General features: G+C 44.9%; 2 protein-coding genes and 1 long non-coding RNA gene across 3 annotated transcripts in view; 1 reads left to right on the plus strand and 2 right to left on the minus strand.

The window, feature by feature from the left end:
* Positions 1-21,981, plus strand: part of LOC142091998 (uncharacterized) — a 167,679-nt gene that overhangs the window by 123,062 nt on the left and 22,636 nt on the right. The gene's annotated exons all lie outside the window — the stretch shown is intronic.
* On the minus strand, positions 1,442-6,773 carry LOC142092153 (keratin, type I cytoskeletal 19-like). Its single transcript, XM_075171893.1, has 8 exons — positions 6,221-6,773; positions 5,244-5,326; positions 4,529-4,685; positions 3,938-4,099; positions 3,352-3,477; positions 2,941-3,167; positions 2,305-2,435; positions 1,442-1,730 (listed from the first exon to the last, which is right to left on the minus strand). The coding sequence occupies exons 1-8, from the start codon at positions 6,707-6,709 to the stop codon at positions 1,705-1,707; spliced, it is 1,401 nt and encodes a 466-aa protein (XP_075027994.1). The 5' UTR covers positions 6,710-6,773; the 3' UTR covers positions 1,442-1,704.
* On the minus strand, positions 12,036-16,994 carry LOC142091980 (keratin, type I cytoskeletal 19-like). The gene is made up of 8 exons (XM_075171633.1): positions 16,410-16,994; positions 15,350-15,432; positions 14,646-14,802; positions 14,225-14,386; positions 13,673-13,798; positions 13,325-13,551; positions 12,845-12,990; positions 12,036-12,061 (listed from the first exon to the last, which is right to left on the minus strand). The coding sequence occupies exons 1-8, from the start codon at positions 16,992-16,994 to the stop codon at positions 12,036-12,038; spliced, it is 1,512 nt and encodes a 503-aa protein (XP_075027734.1).

The following is a 21,981-nucleotide window of genomic DNA, read 5'->3' on the forward strand; positions in this document are numbered from 1 at the left end:
CACATGTTCAATTTCTCTTTCCTCTGAAAAAAAACCCAAAACAAAACAGTATAAATATTTTCACAAGTGCTTCAGGTCGGTATTTCCTTATGCGGTGGCAAGAGGGAAATGCCAGAGCCATGGAAGTCAGAAAGTGAAAACTCAGATGCCAAATTCACAGGATTTTAGTTTCGATGAGACACCGTCTCTCACTTCGGGGAGGATTTGGTTCCTGCCGTTGAGCCGAGCCCTCGGCTGGGAGGAGCGGCGGCCGGTGGCACGTCTGCGGGGCCCGCGGGTTTTGTGCAACGGCGGCAGCACAGGCTGGGAAGAGCAACATGGCACACCTGGCACAGCCCCAGAGGAGGTGTGCGTGCTGCTGGCATTAACCTCCTCCTCCGCTGGTGCACATCAGCCGGAACCCAGCGTCGGCCCTTCCTGCTCGCCTTTCTCTGCCGGGCGCTGGCGCAGCCGCGAGAGGCCGCCCTGGGAGCAGCCGGCGCTGCCTCTCCCAGCGCTGCCTTCCCCGCACCCCCACTGCTTCTCGCAGCCCTGTCCGCCAGGGATCAGCCTTGTTGCTTCCCTGCTTCCAGGCCAACACACCATCCTCCCTTTGCCCTCCGTCCCCGTCTCCCTGCTTATTGCAGTGCATAAACTGACTGAGCAAAGGCAGAAATGCTGTTCGTCCAGGTGTGTGGTATATTCAGGAGCGGGATTTGGGGAAATGCACTTGCTTTTATGCTTCAAATATTTTTTAATTTCTCAGCAAAGGACTCCAAAATATTTCATGTGTGTTTAGGTGTGAGAAATGTTTGTGCCATGTTATATAGGCTATAAAAAGGGCTTTCACTCCGACATGCTTACGTTACAGAAGTCCAGAAGACAGGTGAGGTCAGAAGACATCTCCCTCCTCCCAGATGACTGCAATGCAGATCTGCCAAGATGTGTATGACTGACATCGTACTCCCCAGCAGCCAATGCATCTCACAGATAAATGTCTGACACATCTGGAGAGCAGCTGGAGATGTGCACCAGGGATGGCTGCTAAGCTGATAACTGTATATGGGTATACACCATCCCGAGCTTGCTTTTTCAAGGACATTTCTGTCACTGATCTCTCTCTTCTTTCATTGATGACCTCCAACTCCATTTACTTCCTCCTTTGCTGTTCTGCAATGAATTTAAGCAAAATGCTCTGTGGGAACCACACAGGCATCTGCCTGAATTGGCTGTCTGTGTAGACCGTGGAGGATGTCATGCAAGAACGGGCAACGTATGCTACAGGCTTTGACAGGGAGGAGGTGGACAAGACCTGCAAGGTCAGCGAGGCCATTCTCTGGCTCCCACTGGCAAAGCAGCCTTGTTCCCAGTGGCGTATGATCCTGACTCATTTAGGTGACCCTTGTGCATGGATCAGCACCTGATTTTCTAAAGGAACTCAGTTTCCAGACCCAGGTTTCTTGATTGCATCAGGCAGAAGCAAAGTTTTATTAGAGAATTTTTTTCACCAGCAGGTACAGTAGTGATCCTGACTAAAGTAACTTCTAGAGATTACAGCATTACAGAACAGAAGTAGCAGAACAGAGAAGAAGGTGGCCCACAACAGGCCCCTTTAGATACATGGCAAAGCATCGCTGAGTTACTTCTAATTTCTCTGCATAGAGGCGTGCAGTGCTTGTTTTTTCTGTGGGTTTCTCTGTATGTCATCTTCTAGTCCATTCCTCCTTAATCACAAATTCTCCTGCAGGTCACTGGAGAAAAAATATAGCAGCATTATTTGATTGGAACAGAGTTTAAATCCTTCAAATAACAAAAATTTGGTTTATGTAGTGCCCTTATTTCAGGAATACACTCTGTTAAATGAGAGCAGTTGGCAGACAACCCAGGAAACCCCAGAAATTCCCTAAATAATTGTGTTTTAATGGGAATTTGCACTTGTAAAGTTACAGATTTGCTCTTCTTTTCACTCCTTCCAGACTCATTTGCTAAGCTCTGTTGGCTGTCTTCCTTACTTCCACTTCCAGATCTTTTCTTTATGCCTCATTTCCCCAGCTTTCTCCTTTTAGTCCTACTGCTCCCTCTTGTCTCTCATTTGCTTTCTGCTGCTCCACATTCAGTCAGAGCTCTCTTTAAACCTGTTTCTTAGTGACACAGACAATTTTGCACTGTAGTTGGATCCGTTGTAGCAGATCATACCTGCAGCATAGTAACTCTCTGAGAAGATACCAATAACGTGTCCTAGGAGAGTGTGTTGTCTCCTGGCTTTATTACAAAGGAACAAACTGAAAAAAAACAGTTTTCCTTTTGTGGAAACATGGCTCTTACCTTGTATATCTCCAGTCTTGCAGGGTGGGACTTGGGGCTGGCAATGGGAAGATGTAGTTGTAGTATAGGTGTGGCTTGTCCTAATGACTCCTCCTCCTACACCAGTTCCTACTCCGATTCCTCCTCCATGACTAGTGGGATAAATTTGGTGAGAGAAATAGGGAATTTTATGACTTTACATGACACTGCTGACTGACTACATGACACAAAGTCTCAAACTATGTCTTTTATAGGGGTTAGGGTATTTTACATTGCATTCTTTTTTCATTTTCAGAATTGCTTTGCATTTGTGCCCTCCTTTGGCATGAAAATGCAATGCAGAGCTTTGCAATTAATTCTTATTTTGACAGTTCTCGCCCATCTTACTATAGAAAAGAGATTGTTACGAATGCTAACATAATACTAGTAGTTGCAGTGTTGTAACAAGCAGTTAACAGATTTGGTTTCTCTGCTTTGCAAATCCCAAGGAGTGACATGTAGTTCAGATTTAAATGTTCATCACAGTAAAGTTGCTCATGAGACAACTTTTTCATCTCAGTGAAAGCATTAAGATGGACTAAAGATTTTTTGTATTCCCAGTCCATAATACAGATCCTTGATATTTTCATTTATGCATTTATTTAGAGATCTACATACATAAGGTCCTGCTGTCCTCCTTCCAACAAGCACCGGTAGGTCTGAATCTCCTGCTCCAAACGGCACTTGACGTCCAATAAGGTCTTGTATTCTTGGTTCTGGCACTCTATTTCCGCTCGTATTTCAGCCAATTGCTGCTCCACGCATGTGATCTGGTTCTGTAGCTCACCAAGGAGGGTGTTGTACTGGCACTCAGTCTCAGCCAGAGAGGATTCCAAATTATTCCTCTGGTAAACAAGACAACCAAACAAAGAAACAACATTCATTTAAGTGTCACCCTGGAAGTTATTATTTCCAGTGCAGAAATGAAAGAGCTATTCACCACCATCGTGCTGATTGGTAGGTCTGGCTGTGCATGCTAAGAAATCCAGCAGTAACCACGTCACAGCTGTAAGTAAGCTCACCACCCACCTGGCTGAGCTGAGCTTGGAGATCGATTTCCAGAGCTTGCAATTGGCGTCTCAATTCGGTAACCTGGTTGTTGCACGTCTCTACCTCCTGACCGCTTGTAATAACCTCCCGATTCACCTCCTCAATCTGAAAATCACCAATCCAGAATAAAGAGCTTCAGAGAATATCTGTGTAAATTGGACTGGCTTTTACAGAAGCAGAATGCAGCGAGTAGCTAACAAAAAGAAAAGTGAGCAGGGCGAGCTCTCTGTGCACTGGGTGTTAACCGCCGGCTTCAACTGCTTGCTCTTTTTACAAATTGCATTGACCTCGTGGCTATTAAGTCTCTTTAATCCAAATGTTGAATATCTCAGTTCCAACAACACACCACAAGGCCTTGCGGCAAATGCTGCTATTCCAGATGGGACATAACAAACTGGTCAGACAGGCCTGTGTCTCCTGTGGAACACAGGGTATAATGAGTGCTGATCTCGGGCTCCACTGTAAAGGAAGAACTGCTTGTTGTCTCCATGTCTGTTTTCTGAAACACTCCTGTGCCCTGAAACGTGCATGTCAGTTTGTTTCACAGCAGGTGTGTGTCGCTTACCTTGCACTCATACCAATCCTCAACTTCCTTGCGGTTGCGCGCTATCAGTGTTTCATACTGGCACCTCAAATCCTCCAAGATTTGCCTGAGATCTGGTCCAGGGCAGGCATTGACCTCCACACTCACGTCTCCAGTTGATTGTTTTCTCAGACAATTCATTTCCTGGAAATATAACCCAGATCAGACGCATGCTGGCTTTTGAAAGACAACACAGAAGAGCAGACCTTGGTGGCTGGGAACAGCACTCCCTGCGAGGGGTGCCTCCCGCCTGTGGCTGTAAAGCGCTGGAAGATGGTGCAAGTGTTTTCCCCAGCAAATCTGTTGGGTAATTTCTTTTCTCATCCACTGGAGTCAGCAGCAACTTTCACCCCCCTCTGGCACTCCCAGGGCCAGCGCAGCCCCGAGAGCAGCAGCCGCCTCTCTGCCAGAGCTCCCGCACCACCACCCACGAGGTCTGAACCCCAGAAGTGTTTGATGGGAAAGCTGTGGCGTGAAAGTGGTTGATCTTTACTTTTAAGTTTAGAGCACATTCGTGTAGGCAAAGTTTTATGTCAGGGCCATGGTGCTCCTAGGGAAAGGGCAGGACCCTACCTCCTCGTGGTTCTTCTTCAGGCAGCAGAGCTCCTCCCGCAGCGACTCCAGCTGTGCCTCCAGGTCAGACCTGCAGAGAGTCAGCTGATCCAGGACTTGGCGTAAGCCATTAATGTCAGCCTCCACGCTCTGGCGCAGGGCCAGCTCCGTCTCGTACCTGGTTTGTGCAAGAAAGCAGAAATTCAGAACGGTAACATCTCACATGCGCTCAGTTTATGCAAAGGTCTCCTTTCCCAGCTACCTGCTCTAAACTGTATTTTGTTGTCTAAGCTGAATGCACTTGGGCGTTAGATTTCTGCACTGCAGTTGATGTCTGTTATGTGAAAGCTTTTCTTCCTAATCTATTTTTTTCCTGCTCCTGATCATTGTATGTCTGATACCACTTATTCAGTGGCATTTCTGGTTTGCTGATCCCAATCTGCACTGGTCTGTGATGGGAATGCGCCAACTATACCACTAAGGACCACTCCCTCCAATGTCGGTCCCCAGCCCTCACCAACAAACACTGTTGCCAAATGTTTTACCCAAGAATACTAATTAAGGGATGGCTGGTGACCTAAAGCAAAATGCGTTTCATCATTCCATCCTGTCCTAATGTGGTGTTGTAGTGAGACTTGTCTGAAGTGTCTATAATTAGTGCGCTGAGACTCCACAAGTAGGATGTAAGGGAGCAGGGAGGAGGTAAGGGGGTTCATCTACACAGGGGGGCACTCACTTCACACGGAAGTCATCAGCAGCCATCCTGCTGTTATCAATGTCCAGAATGATCTTGTTGTTATCAATGGTTGCGCAGACAATCTGGAAAAGAGCAGACCATGAGAGATGTCTCACTTCTCTCTGCTGTTATAGTCTATAGGTGTATCTAGATTGCAGTATAGGTGTACCTAGATAGGTAGTAAGTCTTCACAGTTTTGTTTTTCTGTTACTTTCTTACTTAAGTAACCCTGTTCCTTGAGCAGAGCAATTGCAGGAGGTAGCTTTGCCTCCTTAACTCACAGTCAGTAAAGAAAAGAGGTTGACTGTGTAGCGGTTGAGAGTGAGAGTTGTGAGATGGAACTGAAGTAAGTTCTAAAGACGCTTCACAAAGAAGTGAACCTCAAGAATCTTCCTTTAGACATCTAGTCTTGGCTGACATTCAGGCTGGCGTGTTCTTGGCTTCAAGCTTAAGGATCTTCAGGGAAGGTAGTCGGAAGGTATATTTAAGCCTTAAGATCAGCCATAGCTTTCATTGTGGACATATTAGTATCAGGCTCTTTGTGCCACTGCAGCAGTCAATTTTAAATCCTCAACTTTTCTCACCTAGAATTTATAATGCTTCATTTGATGCAGCATTTGATATGTATGTTTTGCTCTTGTTCTATAGTTCTCTTTGCTTTGCTCTTCCTACTGGGCTGACACTACTACATTTCCTCAGAGCACACTTGGTAATATCATATTTATAATTGTATAGTCAAAACACAATGTAACAAAGCATCCTTCTCCTTTTTAAGTGTTATCCCACCTGTATCCCTTGCAGCATGCATCTTTAATATGCACCCACAGTCAACAATGTCATAGGGGAACTTGCCAAAATTTATGTTTGCAAAGACATTTAACAGCATCAAAGTTACCTCTGACAATTGCAGTAGGTTCAAAACACAAATACAGAAATAAGCTTTAAGTAGAGGAGGAACAACTGAAAAAGGGGCTTACCTGATTTTGAAGATCTTCGATTTCTTTGTAATAGCAGCTGTAGTCCCGGGGCTCACAGGAGAGGCCCTGTGTAGCATACCACTCTCTGATTCTGCATTCCAGTTCAGCATTTTCCTTCTCCAAGCACTTCACCTTGTCCAGATAGGAAGCCAGGCGGTCATTGAGATTTTGCATGGTGACCTTCTCATCGCAGGATGAAAGCAAACAGTCGCCACCAAGACCACCAACAACCACACCACCTCCAAGGCCAAAACCAAGGCCATTGCCATAGCAGTTGCCACCTCCATAGCTCCCACCAGCCAAGCTACCAACACTCAGTCCCCCTCCATAATTCACTCCACCGCAGTAACTCCTTCCAGAAAAACCTCTGCCACTGCCTATCCCATAGGAAGAAATCCGTGCTCCACCACCACCACCAATGATACAGCTGCCACCACTGCTCCTGCCTTTGCTAGACACAGTAATAGTCTCCTTAATGTTGCAACTCATGGCGACAGCAGCTGGAAATGCAAGCAGAAGCCCAAAGCAAGATGCACAGCTTGATATTAAATCAGACTGCGAGTTGTCCGTTGCCGTGAAACTCTATTTATACCTTCCACAGTGGGTGTCACCACTGTTTCTTCTTCCCATAAGGCTGGCTACTCTAGCCATTGGTGCCAAGAATAATTTCTCAAAGGGAAGTTTCCTTTCAAGAATCCTGGTAGACAAGGAAGATACTTTACATGTCTCTTGCTAATTTCAAAAATACATTAGCAATAATGTTTTATGAATCATCAGCTTTTTGTTTATGATGCAAACTTTACAACATTAAGCCAGGAAAAACACTGTCCTAAATTATATACCAGGAAGAAATCATTAAAGGTTATTGCATCAAAGAGCTCTTTATCTCTCATTAATTTATTTTCATTTTATTTTGAGTTGAATAAGCAGTTTTCATGCAAGGTGCTGATGTTGGAATATGTAAGATGAAAAAGAAAGAATAAATACGAAGTTTGACTCTCGAATGATGTATGAGGAATGATGTAAGAACTTTGTGGAAAGATCAGAGACACAGAGATTAACCTTTAAGTCTCTCCATTGGCAAAATGACAACTCCAGAACACTCTGCTACGAGTCAAGTGAGACCGTGGAGTGATCTCTTAATGGACATGGATGAAAGGTTCTTCATATATGATCGCGGCTCTCCAGTAATTCACAAAAGATTTGTTTCTTTATGTGGAGAGTGTAAAGTAAGGTAAAAGTACTTTAAATATTTCCTGTTGTTCAGTGAAAGATATTTCTGCAGTTTTCATCATTATGGATAGTGATTGTCGCTGGGGAAGGATGGGTGTTTTGAAACGGTGGATGGGAGTGGAAACATCCTATGGGCAATTTCTCTGTCAGTATGTGCTGCATTCTAATAAGAGGTTTGGGACTACTGTCCTAGGAAATATAAAGACAGAATTGCTGATAAAGCTGGCAGAGCAATTGTTGCCCAATACAGTTCTACACCGGCTTGGAGAAGATGGATTAAGTAAAAACTAGACGTTCTTCTCTATCGCTGATATCTCCAAATCTTAACTAGGCAGAGAAATTAAAAAGTAAGAATCCTTTCACTCTTCTGACATCAAAATTCAGGCTAAGCTCATTTTCATGAGATGTTTTGCTAAGACTCAAGAGCAATGGCCTTCTCTCTGGGACAGCCTGTTTCTACTGGCCGTTGAGCAAGAGACAGGCGTTCCACAGCTTTCTGAAACTAACCGTTCACTGTAAGAAATTCTCCAAGCCTGCTTCACCAGGGAACAAGCGAGATCAAACTCCTGCTCAAATCCTCACTCTGTGTCAGGATTGTGGATTGGAATAGCTATTATTATGGCAAGTAAATAATACCATTTACTGAAGGACTGAATTATCCCAGTATTCATGGATTTGCCCATCATTTTATTGCTCTTATCCTCCTTATTTCTGTTGAAAAGATGCCTTCCCTTATCTCTGCATCCTTGGATGTTGCTTATCCAGCACAATGAAAGCCAGCAGCATTCCTGTGATATCTCCAGCAGGCTGGAGACAGAGGTGTGGAGAGACTTGCTCAAAGTGATTTACTCAAAGACAAAGAGCACGCCTCTGGCAGAGTCTGCAGTTGAACCTAGGTCTCCTGTATCAGACTGCAGTGCCTGAATGTCAGCCTGCCCTTCCTTCCAAGTCGTGCTCCACTCAGTCCCTGAATACAAAGGAGCAAAGCTCAGAATGGGTAAAAACGCTAATAAAGTTATTGTGTATGGGAAGGAATACCTGGATTTCGTTACTAGGACTGGAGAACATAATTGGAGTCAGGGTGTGGTGGTAAGAATAAACCGAAACTGACGTAATACTGCATGGCTTGAAGCTTTGCCTGGCCTGCTGTGATTCTTCAGGAGTTTCCCAATAGCTGTCTGCAGCAAGCATCTTTTCTGAGTGAGCACGCACTCCTTCCTCTGCTCCACAGTTATCATTTGAGCACATCAGAATAATGCAGGCAGAAACATGGAATGACTTACTCCTTTGTGGGAGTGGAGGATGTCTACATGCCTATTGCAGTAATTATTGCGGAGAGCAGAGAGGATGGCTCCTGCTCTTCTGTGATACATTGGTCCCCTGTGGGCCTGTAACTTTATCCATTAGATCCACCTCTTTCTGCTGCAGGTCTTCAGCAGGCGCCTTTGCCCAGAATCCTCGCATGGCACACGCTTTCTCTCTTTCTTGCTATTTTACCTTTTTGTCTTCAGGAAATGGGTGCACTAGTTAGGCTAAAATAAAATTAAATAATTGTTCTGAAGACCTTAAAAAATAAATTAAGCTTTCCCTGCTATTTTCATTCAGTTATTTGAACTCAAAAGCTTCCTGGGTCTGTCTCATTAGCACAAAGAAATATGGAAATCTCATGGAAATGTAGTTTCCAGCCCAAGGTTTGCAGCTCCATAATTTGCAGCTCCTTAATATATGGGTTGTTTCCAGGGTGTTTTCTGCTGGGGAACTGTTTATCACAAGCTACCTTCTCATGAGCTGCTTTCCAGACGCATCCCAACTTGTAGGTCCACAAACAACATCACAGTGTCTTAAGAGTGAGTCTGTACACCCCTGGGGGCTTTCCAGAGGCATATTCATAAAGTCTGGAACATTAGAGTCCTTCTGTCCATGTCATTAGGTCTCCTTCACCTCTCAGGAATTTAGGACAGCTCCTTTGTGAAAGTGCATGCTTTGCACCTGCCGGACCTGGTGGGAAGGGTGGGAAGGCCTTTGATATGAATAGAGGGAATCAGGTGGAGCAGCTAGATGTCAGCAGCAGTTCGCAAGAGAGGGAGACCAGCCCAGACCTGGTGAGAATCAGCTGGGGCTCCCAGAAGAAAGCGGCAAGCTTTTATATATTGTAGGTGGCCTGGAGTTTCCAGAAGACTGAAAACTGGAAGAGTGTCAGTACAGTATCTTTATATTTTTAGAAATGAGAGTGCGAGGACTGGTAGATTGGAAAGGATTGAGGCCAGAAAAGGGCAGCAGTGGGTTATCTTACTGTCTGTCTTTGCACTGAACAAGGCAGGAGAAGACAATGGGAACGGAAAAGGGAAAGATCCGCTTTCCAACTTCTCAGCCAGAGCTGTGAGAACAACTGGAACATACACAGAGGAGTCCAACCAATAGAAATTTGCCATTATAACCATGATAAGTAACTCTTTTGATCTCTTGTGAAGCACTGGCCTTACACATCTACTGAGAGATTTCTGCATCAAGTCTGGGACTTTCTGTAGGGCTGGAACTGATCTTTAAAGACGACTGATGTAGAGTCTTGGTTTAAAAACTTCTAACTATGGCCACTCTTCTGAATCTTTATTGCAGTTGTTCCAGTGCTGCATTTTCTTATTTCGCTCGAGACCCTGGATACTATTCGGTTTAGTGTCTGGTAGATGAAATAAAAGAAATACCACTGAGACATCTTCTCTCCATGGTCTTTTACAGCAGGAGAAGGACACCTTTCACCTGCTCACTGATACATTAACGATTGAGCTTCTTCAGACACTTGCTACCTCTGGGCTTGGAGATGCTGCTTTCCTGGAAGGTTTTAGGTTGTGTTAAGTCTATTTCTGTAGCAATAGAGAAATTGGTGTCTATATAAAAGAACTGATGCTAGAAAAGTGTGCCACACTACACTGTATATATGGTCCTGAAATGTTTTTGTCTTTGTACCCGTTCTCCTCCTCCCCCAAGGCTGGCTGTTCCATAAGCTCCAGCTTTTGACAGAAAAGGAGTAACCAGGAGTTTTGCTTTGCCAGGTCATCTCATAAGTGAATATGACTCTTTCTGTAATAGCCACATCACAGTGTACCAGAAATAACAGCAGCCATATACAGTGCTTCTGGTTTAGCTGTGAACCTGCAGCGTGGAGTGGACATGTAAAACCGATCACTGCTTGGTTTTCTGGACCAACAGACAATTTAATCCTCAAAACACCCTCCGGCTCATAATGGCTTTCAACTGAAAAGTCTCCAAACCCAGAATGACTCTGCAAGCTCACCATGGCCATTTCCCATGGCTGCACCCACCAGAAGTGCTCCAGGGCCCTGAGTTACCGAACTGCTGCCCTCGCTTCTCTAGGCAGCTCAGTGTCAGGACGCATGCACACTACGATGCCAGTCCACACTGACTCAGCATCAGCTACGCGGCTGCTGTTCGAGGCACAAAGGAGAGAGTGATCTTTGCCTTGATTGTGAGGTTTAAGACATAATGGCTCTGTGTATCCAAAGGCCCTAGCTGGCTTTTTTCTCCATTGTATTCTCTGTTGAGCTGCACTTTTTCAACTCCCATCCTGCCCTCTCCCTTCGCCAAAGAAGGTATGTTTAATGTAAAGATGATTTTTCAAAAGTTCCTGATGTTCAGGTTGAAACTCTTTGAAATGGAAGGATGACCAGTAAATGACTCAGTCACTATGTGAAAATAGATAGGAAATAAACTTTTTGCCTCCAGTCCTTTTCCCAATGGGAAGGTTCCTATGAAATGAAAGGGCTAGGTCAGAATATAAGCCATGTCAGCAGAAATTGAATCAGTTGTGGAGACCAAGATTTCCTCTTCAGCTTAATCACAATCCCCAAGCTGGATGATGAAGTATGAGCGGGCACAGCCCAGATGTGTCAGCACTAGACTGGGGCCGAGGTAATCTGTCTCCAGATGTTCCATCACTGACTTTCAAAATTTTTCTAAAATTGTGTTTTAGCGCAATGTTGTGTGGGAACCACACAGGCTTCCTGGATTGGCTGTCTGTGTAGACCATGGAGGATGTCATGCAGGAACAGGCAACGTATGCTACAGGCTTTGACAGGGGGGAGGTGGGCAAGACCTGCAAGGTCAGCGAGGCCATTCTTTGGCTTCCACTGGTAGAGCAGCCTTGTTCCCAGTGGCGTATGATCCTGACCAGTTTAGGTGACCTTTGTGCATGGATCAGCACCTGATTTTCTAAAGGAACTCAGTTTCCAGACCCAGGTTTCTTGATTGCATCAGGCAGAAGCAAAGTTTTATTAGAGACATTTTTTCACCAGCAGGTACATTAGTGATCATACTACTGGTTAACTCCAGCAATAGTCATGGTGGTTGGGCACACGCAGCAATACAGACTGGAAAAAGCAAATAGCAAAATATAGCAGAATGTGGCCCAACGCTCTGCTTATCCCGCTGACACGTTGCTTAGCATTGCTGAGTAATACAAAAGAGCACGCTCCTTGCTCTTTGCAGAGGCATACAGTAAATATTCTCTCTCTTTATCCATGGCTCTGCTTCAGGGTTCTCTTGTTGAATATTCTCATTTCTCTGCTTAATCACAAATCCTTCTGCAAGGCACTGGAGAGATCAAAGGAAACATTACTTTGTTTACAGCAAAAATAGATTCTTTCCCACACTGTCATTCTATACACATGATTATTTCACAAGCCAATTCAATTAGAATTTCAGATAAATACTGTCCTTCCTGGAAAGGTCTGATTGTTGCCTGCCAGTCAGACAGATGGGATTTGTAGCTAGCTTGAGCACGGTTTGCCCTTTTACATAAAAATGCCAAATGGTGGAAGCTGCAGACATTGCACCAGCAGCAATCTGGATGAGGGAACCGCATCAGGGTCCTTGCCAGAACAATGCCCCTGCTCACACTCATTCTCCTGGACCAACTGTCGCCATATTTCCTTCTTTCTTTTTCAGTTTGGCTGGAACTTTGCCCCTGAAATAGTACTGGTAGTTTTCTGCCAGTATTCCCATGATTCCTGCTTTTTTTTCTGAAAGCACTCTGCTTTCTCCTACTCCTTCCTTTGTCCCAGATTTCATGTCAGTCCTTTCTGCGTGTTCTCTGCAGCTTTCCTGCCTGCTGACTCTCTCCTTCTCCTTTCTATCCCTCTTCCCCCTCCTCCCTTTTTGCAGTTCTCATGCTTCCTAGCAGAGTCACAGCTCCTGAAAGCACTTGTTGTAGCCACTCCTCTGTGGCCTCCCATCATATATTTTCCCAGTAGCCTCACAATAAAACCTTCAAATAGCACCTGTAAGCTATGTGGGAAAGACCTTTGTTGCTGCCTGGCCTTGTTGCATTAGAATAGAGAAGACTCTGGAAATCTTGCAGAGTGTTGCAGGTCTTACCTTGTATCTCCGCAGCTGCACAGGATGGCATCTGGGAAGATGAAGTGTAAGTGTGGCTTGTCCTAATGATACCCCCTCCTCCTATTCCACTTGTTCTTGCAACTCCTCCTCCTAGACCCGAAGACTGACCAATTCCTCCTTGCTGACTAAGGGAACAGGAAAATAACATTTTAGTGAAGGAAATGTCAGATAAACTAGAACTACAGTTTGTAGTTGTTCATTGTCCCTACTGCCTTCAATCTGTTTTCCTCTTTGGCATAAAATTGGCAGAATATGGCAGTGACCTTTCTTCTTGTGGCAATGGCTGGCACAGGGTAAGGAAGCAGATTATCACCATTGATTACCAGGCAGCTAGAACAGGTCAGTGAGGGTGGAGGAGCTGTGCAGTGCCTCCAGCTATTGCTCACTTTGCTTTTAGGTTAAAATACCCAGGACACAGGTATTTTATTGTATCGTTTGGTGTGCCTCAAGCCTGCTTACATAAGGTCCTGCTGTCCACCTTCCAGCAGGCAGCGGTATGTATGGATCTCCTGCTCCAGACGGCATTTGACGTCCAGCAGGATCTTGTACTCTTGGTTCTGGCACTCCATTTCTGCACGCAGATCAGCCAGCTGCTGCTCCACGCATGTGATCTGGCTCTGGAGCTCAGCAAGGTGGTTGTTGTAGCGACACTCTGTCTCAGCCAGCGAGGATTCCAGGTTGTCCCTCTGAGGAGTGACATGTGGCACGATACAAATACAGGCATGAGAAACACCCCATTTAACTACGAATTCTTACATCAAAGTGCACCTGTGAGACGGCTGAGCTTTGCACCAGCTCACCACCCACCTGGCTGAGCTGAGCCTGGAGATCGATTTCCAGAGCTTGCAATTGGCGTCTTAGTTCGGTGACTTGGTTGTTGCACGTCTCTACCTCCTGACCGCTTGTAATAACCTCCCGATTCACCTCCTCAATCTGAAAATCACCAATCCAGAATAAAGGTGTTCAGGGAATGTGTAATATGAGTCAGATTAAGTATTAAGGAAAGAGCAGAGAAGCTAGCAAAAAAACATGAAATGAGAAAGCTTTGAGTGAACTCTCTCATCCTAATGGAGTGTAAACCCTGCTTGTCATTCCTCTTGCTCTTCCAGTAGTACTGCTGTCCAGCTCTTCTCACTACTTACTGCTTTGTAAAGAGCTCACACCTCAAGTCTCGCTAACATGCAGCAATTCCTTTCACCCCATGAGAAGGACGCGGAGTGGCAGTATCGCCTGTGTCAGTGTAAACCAATGCTGAACGCTGTTACAGTATGTTGCGTGGTTTTAACATGTAATAAATCACTGTGGAACCATTGCCTGGGTGTCAGCCTGGGAAAGTCAGAGCTGAGTAAATTTACTCACCTTGCACTCATACCAATCCTCAACTTCTTTGCGATTGCGTTCAATCAGTGTTTCATACTGGCACCTCATCTCCTCCAGGATCTTCCTCAGGTCTGGGCCAGGACAGGCGTTGACCTCCACGCTCACATCTCCAGTCGATTGTTTCCTCAGACAGTTCATTTCCTGGAAACACCACCCAGATCATGTCATTTTTTAAAAAGAAGGAAAAAAATGAGGGAGCTTTGTTCCCTGTAGGGAAGAGCAGAGCCCCTGGCAGAGACCCTCTCTGCTGGGCATTCGCAGCTCCTAGTTCGTATGTATCATCTCCATTAACCACGTGCCCCTCCATAAGCCAGCACCCCAGGGGTGGGGACCACGGAGAGGGAGGGTGATGCATCCTGCGTGAAGCAACGCTTTTGACACGAGGGGGGCAGGACCCTACCTCCTCGTGGTTCTTCTTCAGGCAGCAGAGCTCCTCCCGCAGCGACTCCAGCTGTGCCTCCAGGTCAGACCTGCAGAGAGTCAGCTGATCCAGGACTTGGCGTAAGCCATTAATGTCAGCCTCCACGCTCTGGCGCAGGGCCAGCTCCGTCTCGTACCTGAGGGCGAGAAAGAAAGCAGGAAAGTGTAGTCAGTGTCTGACACCACCTTTTTTTTTCATCTTTCTTACAGTATTTTCCTAACTAGCCTCCCAGGACGCTAAGAAAAGCGGTCTGAGGCTTGCTCCGTCAAATCTGCCCTCAGTCTGCCTTTTCTGGAGCTTTTTCACTGGGGCGAAGGTGTCACTCACCATGTTTCTGCGCTCCAACAAGAAAAACCAAAAGCTTCCCCTTTGAAAGACACCACGTGCCAGAATGGCAGCTCAGGTGAACCCACACTGCTCCCTGTCTGTGGATCCCTCCTGCCTTCTGAAGAACCCTAATCTCCACAGAAAAACATCTCGTTCTCCCAGATTTTCCATCCTGGAACTGCCACTCATTAATGCAGCTCTAGAGGCAACGGATGAAAGAGCTTTTCTACATGGCCTCCAGCCTGTCCTGACCGGAGGATCACAGGAGACCGGTCTGGGAGCTCCTTCTCACCGGCTCTGCGAGCGGGAGTGGGGTGACCGGGGAAGGGGACAGCTGTGTGCCAAGGGGTACTCACTTCACTCGGAAGTCATCGGCTGTCATCCTGCTGTTATCGATGTTCAAAATGATCTTGTTGTTGTCTATGGTTGCGCAGACAATCTGGAAAAAGAATATTCACTCCTGAAGTCTCTTCGCTGTATCCTCAGGCTCAAGTGTCCCCATTGACTGCTGCTACCAGACCTAACCTCTCTCTCTCTCTTTTTTTTCCCTGTTTTAATCTTGGGTAGAAGGCGTGGGGGAGGTGAGGAGCGTGGCAGTCACAGGGGTGAGTGTTCGTACGGTGGAGGCACTAAAATGCTAAAATACGTGGTTCAGATGCAGACAGTTAGGGAGGTATAATTAGTGTTGTCCAGCATCTGCCACAGTCCACCTAACCCTTTACATCTAAATCTTACTTTCATGGGTAAGAGACTTAAAAGCTTTGTTTCAAGACTTAATTATAAGTCTGTCTCATTCTGTCTGTTTCCTGGATTCTTTTCACTTTATTCTTCTTTGTGCGTTGACATGCTAGAATTTTTGCCAAACCCACTTTGCAAACAAATGTTTTTAATTTTAAATTGCATACTCAAAATGTTTTATGGCAATGCTCTCTTATTCTTATTTTTAATTAGATGTCCTGTATTTCCCAATTGTATATGAAAGAGTAAACTTTTAAAAAAAAAGGAAATAATGTTTAACTGGAATTCTGCAAGACTGATGACAGAATAAAATAGATTCAGGCAAATTAATGCGACCCATTATTTATTTCTCTTTTAGTTGCTTTCTTGGCATATATCTATTTAAACACCTTGGCACAAACCTAATTCAGAAAGACTACTGAGCCAATCCAGATGTATTCCATGAACATAACATTTTACCCTTTGAATACATCTGATGAATAAAAGCAATGGAAACAGTCCAACACTCACGGTTTTTACCTTTGAGCTCTAGGGCTTTCTACAGGCAGTTGTCTTAATGGCTGTTTACAAAAAGCATTTTACAACAATGAAATGTTACTCTTGATAACTGCATTAAGTTGTGAACCGACACTGTGGGAGAAGCTTAAAATGGAGAAAGCAGCTGAGAAATGATGTTACCTGATTTTGAAGATCTTCTATTTCTTTATAATAGCAGCTGTAGTCCCGTGGCTCACAAAAAGGGCCCTGCTTGGCATACCACTCCCTGATTCTGCACTCCAGGTCAGCATTTTCTTGTTCCAGGCACCTCACCTTGTCCAGGTAAGAAGCCAGGCGGTCGTTAAGGTTCTGCATGGTAACCTTTTCATCACCAGAAAGAAGAAAGCCATCACCAGCAAACCCCCCTCCAACTACCCCTCCACCAAGACCGATACCAAGGCCACCTCCAATGCCACCGCCAAAGCGAGCACTGCCACCGCTGAATCCAATGCCTGAACATCCTCCGAGGACAGCGGCTCCTAAGCCACCTCCATAGTTTCCACCAACCAAACTGCCAGTGCTCAGTCCTCCTCCGTAATTCACACCACCACAGTAGCTTCTACCAGAAAACCCTCGGCTACCACCTATCCCGCAAGTCGTGTATCTTCCAGAAGAGACTGAGGAGATCCGTGCTCCTCCACCACCACCACCGCCACCAATAACACAGCTGCCACCGCTGGTCCTGCCCCTGAGAGAGCCAGTTGTCTGCTTAATACTACAACTCATTTTGAGGACAGCTGCAGATCCAACCCAAAGCCCAAAGCAAGATGCACAGCTTGATATTGAATCAGACTGCAGGTTGGTTGTTGCCGCAGATCTCTATTTATACCTTCCAAAGGGGGTGTCACCTATAGGGTGTTTCTTCTTCCCACGGGGCTGGCTAGTCTTGCTGTTTATGCCAAGAATAAACAGCCCATAGGCAGTTTCCCTCTAGAAATCCCAGTTCACAAGGAAGATACTTTACATGTCAGCAGCTTATTCCAAAAAGTAAAATAATGTTTTATGAGTCATCAGCTTTTTGTATGATGCAAACTTTACAACAAGTCAAGAAAAAAAGTTGCCCTAGATTATGTACAAAGAAGAAACATTGGTATTTATAACATCAAAGTGCCTTTTATCTTTTATTAATTTGTATTTATTTTATTCTTAGTCCAATAAACATTTTTATATCACATCCTATGGTAGAGTCCATGGAACAAAAATGGGAAATTAATATAAATTCTCACTTCTGAAAAGTGTGAATAATAGTGACCGTAGTAGTGAAAAGATCAGGAATATCGTGGTGTAGATGTCTGTCACCTGGCACAATGACAGACATTAGGTCTAATACATGCTTTACTGTGAGATTTCTTAAATCACTGGGGTAATTCCCCCGTGGGTTTAGTTCCCCATTTGTGGCTTACATTTCTCTGGTCATGCAAACACAAGAAGTCAACTTGCTCACAGTCTGCGAAGATCAGGCCTGCTAAATGTTGGAAGTCCCGTTTATCTCTGTGTCTAGATGTTCCCCAGACCTGATGTAAGCTGAAGTGTATGAAGTATTTCTCTGAAGTTATTTTCCAATTGCTTTAATTGCTGTCCATGCTGCCTCAATTTGTGGCGATCATAGATAAAGAAAGAGATGACAGGAAAGGGAGTATCCATGGGCGATGATATATATGTATATAGTTCCCTGGATGGACTGAGATGTGATCCCGCAGGTCTTTGCCATTACTAAGATCGTGCTGAGCACAAAATAAGAAGGAGAAAAGCTTTCCGCATTTCTTAACTGAGTTTGTCAGAGTAATAGCAGGCGTTAGCACAGCCTAGCTTGTCATGGGAGCACGATCTCCAAAACCAGGCAAGCAATAGCCACAGGAGTGTTCGGAGAACTGGCTCCGCCAGTGCAAGTATCTTTCTCCAGCAGACTGCTGTAATGAGAGGATATTCTGCTCTCCAGGGGACAGAGGCTTCTGTTCCCTACAGGGTGGAATTTCCAAGAAACTCTTACTCACAAGTAACCTTTGACTCAAGTATGTCCATGTTTACAGGAGCAGTTGTGATAAATCCTCTTTGGCGGTGAGTGTGACACCTGACAGGGAGCTCTGAGAGCAGCCATCACCTCCGGAGGAAGGGCAGAGAAAACCTACACTCATACGCTCAGCCACCTCTCCTTTACTGGTGGGAAGGCGTCCTATGTGTGCAGCTAGGTGGCTTCTGTCACCATGGTAGGAGAGTGTCCCCAAGCATATATAGATGTGATCGTCTTCTCACCAGCATAAGTTAGGCCTCTCCACTCTCCAGTGAGATAATTTATTTCTTTACTTAGATCAGAAATGATAAAAAGACGCCTACCCAAGGCTGGCAGCATCCTAGAATATTCATTATTTGGATGGTTCAGTGAAATAACTTGCTCAAGGACAGAGCCGGAGTCTGTCAGAGCTCAGATTCCTAGCTGAGACTGCAGTGCCTGAAATACAAGTCCATCTTCCCCCTGGAAATACATCCCCCGTGCTCCCCACACAGCCTAGACTCACAATAGTGAAAATCATGAGCAAAAAGGAGGACAGGGAGTAAATCTGCCTTTCATTCATTTTGAGGAATTTAATTGAAGACAGGGTGTGGCTCTAAGAGCCAACAGAAATTAATATAATGCCTGGATTGCTTGGAGCTTTGCTTCTGCTGTGTAGGTTTTCAGAAGTTACCTAATAGCAATCTACAGAGAGTAGTTCTCTGGGTTGAGGTTGCCTTTCTTTCCCTTGCAGAGTCTTAGGTTTAGGAGGAGATATTGCAGATACTGGACATTTCTTTACAGGTGGGCAAGGAGCACCTACAATTCTTTCAGCAATTACCTAATAGGAAGAAGGACTAGGTCTTGCTCTACAAAACAAACTGGTTTGCAGCATTGAACAACCTTTTACACATGTCCTGGCTGAAAGGTCCACAGGCTACTGAATCATATTTTACCAGTGAGGATTAGAAATGATCATACAATTCTTCCAAAGTACTCATATTTGGGATATAATTGCATTCTTTGGAGCTTTACTGGGCTCCTGCCAGTTTCACTGGGACATGGAACATGGGACTGATACAGCAAATGCATCCAAAAGCCAGTCCCTGACTAACCAGACCGTATTTTAAAACCAGTTTGATTTTTTCTCTCGCTCGTGTGCTGGCCAGCTGCAGCTGTGTTTGCTGGCAGCTGGGCAGCTTGCACGGCCGCGTGGCAGTTTCACTCCAGGCAGCGTGGTATTGCCCTGCTCCTTAGGACCGTGTCAGGGCTCCGAGGCTCGGCACTGAGACCTCGCCATGCACCGGGCAGAGGCGTGTGTGTGTGTTTTTGCTGGCTATATGGCTCTCTGCTTTCGCTAGCTGTGAGCCACCATCTTGCTCTGAAACATCCATCAGTGCCAGCTTTTCTCCCCACTGGACTGATTTCTTTCCCTCCACTTTTGTTATTATTTGTATTCCTGTAGCCTAGGAGCATAGCCTTGGGGCAGAACAATGCATAGGAAAGGACACTGCAAGTTTAAGATATAAAAACATCCCAAAAGGATTTACAACCTAAATGTAAGACAGGAGGAAACAGATGGTTTCATACAGATGGAAGTAAAGGAAGCAATGACAGGCTATTAGCCAGCGTGATTAGCAGCGGTCTCAGCAAAATGTCAGTGCAAACGCTGCTAAGTCTTGTGGGCATTATGGAAAAGACAAGAGATCTGAAAGTGGACGAAGAGGTAATAAGTGTAAATATTGACACGTAGGGGCAGCTCAGGAGGAGGCGGGAGATGTTACATTTTCAAGTCATGTTGTGGGCAGTGGAGTTTGGTCCTGTGGGAACTGCGACTGTCCCGGTGCACAGCCTTTTTGCAAAATGTCAGCCTGTCTCTTCCACGCTCTGCTCGCTTTACTTATCAAAATTGATAATGTTTTCTTGTGTCAACTACAAGAAGGGTGTGTCTAATTTGACAGAACTTTGCTTTCATAAGCATTGCTTCAGTGATGTTTGTGCAACCACACTGGAATATGATTTTATCTTGTCACTTGTAATTACCATTAATAATTTGCATAATAGCCATTAGGCACCACTTATTAAACACTACTTTGATGTGATACTGAGCTGGCTCCAGACCTCATGCTCCCATCTTTCAAATGCAGACCATGACTTTTTTCTGGCGAATGACTCATTGGTTTATACCACCACGTTTAGCAAAATTCCTGTAAGGCAAGTGAAATAATTATCACAATGAGTTTGGTAACAGCATGATCCTAGGTCTTAAATACGCCTCAGAGACCAAGCTGATTACTCTGTTTCTTTCTTGCTGACTATTCACATCTTCAAACTACCTCTGAAGATTTGCTAACGATGAAGTAGAAGTTCAGCAGAACATGGAGGTGGACAGAACCAGATTTCTTCCTACTGAAGCTCACAATCTTCCCTGATTCATTTTGTGAAGGGTTTTAATTTCCTTCCAGCGTTTAACAGATGATGACGGTGCAGCCAGACTTCCCAGCATTTGCATCTCTGGAAGCACTACTGATTATCATGGCAAAGAAGAGTACAAGAGAATTTGTATTAGGATAGATTGGAATACTGATGGGTGTACGAAAGTACAGCAATTTCACTCCTGCATGGACAGCTGAGTGCAGTGCAGGTCGGGAGGAAAAACAAGGCTTTAGCCTGCAGTCCGTGCTGGCAGAGCCGCCTGGGTCAAACCAGAACCTGACAGGCAGAACTGGAGTATTCAGGTGCTTCCTGCGCTCAGATACCGTACAGTGGTACAATAGAGACAGCCAGCCAAAGGTGTAGGCCAGCCAGAGCCTCCCCAGAGTGTCGTCTTTTTATCTTTATTTCATACTTTTACTAAAAAGTCTCTTAATTTCAATACACTCTCAATATGTGGTTCATACTGGCAGTTTAAATTATATTATTCAGCGTACTGAGCTGAGAAATCTCCTGCTTGATTATAGTAGTAGTTTACTCCTCTATATAATTCTTTATAAATGTTACACAAGCTACTAAACACAAATACAAACCCCACAGAGAGTTACTATGGGTGTGAGTGAGACTGTACCTGTCTGCGTATTTTATAAAATAGACTTTTATAGAGAAATTATAGTTTATACATCACACCAGAATACGGCCTACTATTAAAAAAGCATAGTGCCTGTAATCAGGTATAATTGCTTATGCAGTGCAGTCCTTAACTCATGGCTGATTTCCAGCATTGGCAATTTGCAAAACTAGTTGTTTTATTTCTGTTTCTTCACTGATGTCTTAAACCTCTGGCATGTTCACTCCTCAGGGATTTTTTCTGATGGTGTTGTAATTCACCTGTGTCTGCTCTCTCTGTGAGACAGAGACCATATCTGCTAGAGCAATCACAGTATATTTCATCTACTGGTCATGGTGCTTATAGCTTCTGCTTACCAGCCTGAGTGCTGATAAAACTCCCCCTCTTCTCTCTGCAGCACCCATCCTTGTGCTTTTTATCCTTAGATTCTTCTCTGAATCTTATACCTTCAGCCTAAGTCTCTGTCTGTCTTTGAGATACTCATTCATTCTTGCTTTACAAGATTTGCACATTAGAAAATAAAAGAACTCGCTCTTACAAGCTGCCGTACCTATGTGCTAGTGTGAGTGGCTGTGTATGCGGAATATGACAGAAGTTTGCCTGCAGGAGGCTGCAGCCAATGTCCCAGGTCACTTCTTGTCCTGTTGGCCCATGCTCTG

The sequence above is a fragment of the Calonectris borealis genome, chromosome 22 (genome assembly GCF_964195595.1).
Source record: "Calonectris borealis chromosome 22, bCalBor7.hap1.2, whole genome shotgun sequence".
NCBI lineage: Eukaryota > Metazoa > Chordata > Aves > Procellariiformes > Procellariidae > Calonectris > Calonectris borealis.

Bases quoted from the DNA above. Each gene is read 5' to 3' on its own strand.
- LOC142092153 (XM_075171893.1), bottom strand. From the start codon at position 6,709: ATGAGTTGCAACATTAAGGAGACTATTACTGTGTCTAGCAAAGGCAGG. The intron at 5,327-6,220 runs GTAAGCCCCTTT...GCTCTTTTCCAG, and splicing joins TCGAAGATCTTCAAAATCAG to ATTGTCTGCGCAACCATTGA. The intron at 4,100-4,528 runs GTAGGGTCCTGC...TTATATTTCCAG, and splicing joins TGAAGAAGAACCACGAGGAG to GAAATGAATTGTCTGAGAAA.
- LOC142091980 (XM_075171633.1), bottom strand. From the start codon at position 16,994: ATGAGTTGTAGTATTAAGCAGACAACTGGCTCTCTCAGGGGCAGGACC. The intron at 14,387-14,645 runs GTAGGGTCCTGC...TGGTGTTTCCAG, and splicing joins TGAAGAAGAACCACGAGGAG to GAAATGAACTGTCTGAGGAA. The intron at 13,799-14,224 runs GTGAGTAAATTT...GGTGATTTTCAG, and splicing joins AGGATTGGTATGAGTGCAAG to ATTGAGGAGGTGAATCGGGA.